Raw genomic sequence first — 4,389 nt, 5'->3', positions numbered from 1 at the left:
GCGTCGGGCCGAACCACGCCCCTTAGCTGTGATATAATGAGCATATACCACGGCCTGTCGTGAGCTATTGCTTAATTATATGATCCTTATGTGAACTCTTATCTGTACTGTCCTGTATTTCACTCTTACTCTGTTGCTGCTTTAACTACTGAATTTCCCTACGGGCATTAATAAAGGTCCCTCTTATCTTATCTTATCTTATCTTATCTTGTCTTGTGTATTCCAGATGAGCGTATAGTCCCAGCTGAGATGAACACACAGGAGTGGCTCCTGCCTGAAACCACAGCCAGCTTTGATGAGCTGCCGCTGCAGTATAACGGAGTCTGTGGCTACTCACTAGTGACCAGAGACGGGCTGCTACTCCCAGGTACTGTTCTCATCATACACCAGTGTGTAAGGAATATATGGATGTTGTCCAGTCTCTCCACGGCATTCATTGTGTTGCATTAGCTTTAACTCAAGATGTGATTTTAGATGCAAAAGAACAATTCAAACTGCCTACTTTCACACTTTCGCACATCTGGCCAATGTTTGCATGAAGTGGACCTGATTGTTAAAACGTCTGTTTTTCTCATGTTCCTAGTTTTTTTGGTTGTTATTTTTCTTTTTGTTTAACTTTGCCTGCCCGTGCAGTTTTTGTGTTTTTTAACAGCTTTTTATTTCAAAGATCCCATGTCATGCTTTTCCGGTGATTACCCGTCCCCTTGTGTGTTATGAAGGTTTTTATGCATGTAAACGGTCTGCAGAGTCAAAAACCCTCAAAGTACATCCTGTAGCCAGTAAAACTCTAACACAGGAAAGACCTGTCTACGCCTCGTTGGACATTTCTCTTTTTCTTCCTGGGTATGGTAACGTACTCATATCCGTGGAGCTCCTCACACACACACACTCTCTCTGCGGCGAAACTGTGATGTGCTGGGGGGGGTGCTAGTGGAGCCTCACAGCGGCAAAACTGTGGCGCGCTGGAGCCTCACAGCGGCGACACTGTGGCGCGTTTAATAAAGCTTGCCTTATGTTTATATTCATTTAGCTGCCTCCTCTGTTTTTATGCGCCAGTTAAGAATATCACCTGAAAGATCCTCTGAGATCGCCTGCTCCAAATCCTCTTCCCAAAGAGCCTTCACAGAGTTTAGAGAGGTTGAAGATAGGGTTTGGATTTGATTCTAAATATATGCAATCATGCTTTTCATAAGGAGAGTGAGTCCTTTCCTGAGTGAGAAAACATCAAGAGGCGTGTCGAACTGAAGCCTTATTTTTGAAGGGTTACTTTATGATAAGCACCGTTTATGTAACTGTCTGTTCTTGAAGCCTATGTCTCATCATTGACTCCTCTGTTGCAGGCTACCCACACATCGGAGTCTTTCATCACGAGGAGAAGCTCTATGTGTTCAGCTCAAAAGAAGCAGCATTAACATTTGCCTCCAGTCCGGGGGACTTCATTGCAGAGGTAGCAGAGAAAGCCAAGCTCTCCCCTGAACTCATCCAGCTCCTCCAACTCCACCGACAGTTCTCCTGCGTCAGTCCTTACTCAGAGGTCAGCAGCCTTCAAGCACTCTCAATGCACACATTCATTTATTCTTTTTATGTAAAAATGTGACATATTGCCAAGTATATTTGTCTCATTTCTTGTCAGAATATGTCTGCACCTGATATCAGACATAATAATGTAAGACGTAACATTGCAGTGAGATATAGGGTCTTGTTTTAGATGTCAAAAGGTTTTTAAGCTGCTGTGATATTTGTAAAAGATGGATCATCTTGTTTCAAAAATAATCTTACTTGATTTAAAAAAACACATTTTTATTGGAAATCCACCAACTAAGATCATATGACAGAACACTTTTGAGCATTTCTGGCTCAGAATAAATCTGATTTATATAAATATTAGGGCTGTCAAGTTAACGCATTAATGCCATTTTTTGTAACGCCACTGATTATTTTAACGTGCGATTAACGCATGTGTATTTGTCCTCGGCCCTTCCCGTAGTTTCAGAGCCCAAAGGCTTGACGTTGTTGTTGTTGTTGTTAGTTGGATGGTGGGAGATTCTAGTGAGAGATATGGATACAAAGAAAGGTGTTTTAAACAGCAAGCCAAGCACACTGATGCTGACTGCCCCGCTCCTGCCGCTCGCTTGCGGCAGACCACGCTTGAAAGTTTGCCGGGAGACGCCTGGACACGGCGTCTACGAGCAGCAAGCTTTCAACAGCGATAGCTAAATGGGTGGCGGTGGCTACAGCTTGCAGGACAATTAACATTGTGGAGGACGAGGGACTGTTTGAGATCATTCGGATCGCATCCAACGTGTCGACTGCACATCACAGCGCATTATTTTGACCCACAGTGGGAACTTCAGTCTCATGCTATGACTGAAGATGAAGACAGAGGAGCGGCATTTCGCCGACAACTGTAAACAGGCTTGTCTGTTTGAGCAACTGGCTCAGTGCAGAGAAGTAGACAGGGTTGGGAGAGAGTGTAAGAGAGAGAGAGGTTCCAGGTTGTTGTATTGAAAATATTCAGGAGAATATTTGTCATTGTTCCAATGATAATAAACAAACATTTGCATAAAGCATATTTGTCCACTCATATGTTGATAAGAGTATTAAAAACTTGAAAAATATTCCTCTAAGGTACATTTAGAACAGATACANGGAAATTGAGATAATTGAGAAAATCCAAGATGGAACGCTTAAAATCCAGATTTGTTAATATCTCCATGACTATAGAAGGGACAATAATGACCAATATGTCGTTTGACATATTGGTCATTATTGTCCCTTCTATAGTCATGGAGATATTAACAAATCTGGATTTTAAGCGTTCCATCTTGGATTTTCTCAATTATCTCAATTTCCCCAAAGGTGAGAACTCCACACCCAATTGGGTATCATTATATACATATAAGTGATTAATAATCAGCAATAAAAAAAACTTTAACAACCAAAACGAGGTTAGGGCCTTGGCTGCCAGACTATGTTTTTCTCAGACGCGGAGGGATACTGACTTGTTGTGAAAAGTAACTTACAATTCTACCCGTGGTATACGCTCAGTATATCACGGCTAAGAACCAATCAGATTGCTTGATTTGACTTAAATTAATAATTAAAAATAAAAATGATACAAGTAATTGTTAAAACAAGATATTACAACAACAAAGGAAAATAACAAGGAAAACAAATGCATTTAAGATCAGCACTAACTTAAATATGGTTCGGAGATTTTTATCTCTCAGGTTTGTAAGAATATTTCATATTATAATAAATGCATAATATTATCAGTACAGAACAACTGATAGTGGGGGCAGTGATATTCAAAGTAATACATAACTGAAGGAAGTTGTGTAAATCTAGTGATTTGGACACACTTTGAGCACATTATTTCCTGTTTGCATCACACTGCATCATAGACAAGATGTCCTGTTCTTTTTTAGGATGTACTATTACAATTCTCTGTCTGTGTTATGTTCCTTGTTCATCATCATGTATCATACATTCTCAATATACTTTTTTATGACAAATTAAGTGTTTACAGTGTGTTCAGATCTTCATCTTCAATTATCCTAATAACAAATTCATTCAGTTTTCTTCACACAAAGGAATGAGATATTGCAATTCTTCTTATCCAAAAGGCCTCACAACAACCTGTCAATGTTTTAGGGGCCTCTAGTGGGAGCAGGAACCATAGTTTGGGAACCAGAGCCTGAGAGGCAGGTATACTGTAACTGTTATTTACCTGCCGACTCAGCCATTCTCTGTTGGTCTGTCTTCACCTCTGCCGCCTCCAGCAGGCCGTCCACACATGCCTCAGAGAAGATCTTGGCCTGAGAGGCAGTGAAGGGCTGCAGGCTGAGCAGGATGCTCCTGAGGATGTTCAGCAGCTGAGCCTCATCCTGCAGCGCAGACCACAGCTCTGACAGGGACTTAAAGCGCGGCTGGAAGACATGAGCAAGGACAGAAATGGGTAAGACATAATATAACAAGACGTGACAGACAATTACATTAGATATACTTTATTGATCCAAAAGTGGGAAATGGTTTTGTTACAGCAGAATGTTAACACGGCGTGGGTTCAAAATATGATCAAATATCTACAGAATAAACATTGTGCTTTTGGGGGTTTCCCTCTCCTGTAGTGTGTTCTATTATTGCATGTAAATGGTCTGCAAAGCCCCCCCTCCTGCCTGAAACAGCTACATTTGACTCCTTTGGTTACTTCTGTAACAGAGTGACATCCCTATGCAACAGTAGCACTTCTATTCACAACAGAGCCGGCCAGCTAACCAATCAGAGCAGACTGGGCTCTGGTTTCAGACAGAGGGTGAAAAGAGGTGCTGCAGCACAGGCAGTATGAAAAAAATAAAGAGCTTTTTGAACATTAAAGCAAGGAGACAT

General features: G+C 41.3%; 1 protein-coding gene across 1 annotated transcript; it reads left to right on the top strand.

Annotated features, from left to right (window-relative positions):
* Window positions 1–229: 229 nt before the first annotated feature.
* Window positions 230–1,935, top strand: LOC104951787 (UPF0704 protein C6orf165 homolog). Its single transcript, XM_010778516.1, has 2 exons — window positions 230–367; window positions 1,341–1,935. The coding sequence occupies exons 1-2, from the start codon at window positions 250–252 to the stop codon at window positions 1,595–1,597; spliced, it is 375 nt and encodes a 124-aa protein (XP_010776818.1). The 5' UTR covers window positions 230–249; the 3' UTR covers window positions 1,598–1,935.
* Window positions 1,936–4,389: the final 2,454 nt, after the last annotated feature.

The sequence above is a fragment of the Notothenia coriiceps genome, unplaced genomic scaffold, assembly GCF_000735185.1.
Source record: "Notothenia coriiceps isolate Sejong01 unplaced genomic scaffold, NC01 NC01_scaffold00019135, whole genome shotgun sequence".
NCBI classification, from domain to species: Eukaryota; Metazoa; Chordata; class Actinopteri; order Perciformes; family Nototheniidae; genus Notothenia; species Notothenia coriiceps.
Note: the sequence above shows the minus strand (reverse complement) of the source record. Positions and strands in the feature narration are given on the sequence as shown.

Bases quoted from the DNA above. Each gene is read 5' to 3' on its own strand.
- LOC104951787 (XM_010778516.1), top strand. From the start codon at position 250: ATGAACACACAGGAGTGGCTCCTGCCTGAAACCACAGCCAGCTTTGAT. The intron at 368-1,340 runs GTACTGTTCTCA...CCTCTGTTGCAG, and splicing joins AGACGGGCTGCTACTCCCAG to GCTACCCACACATCGGAGTC.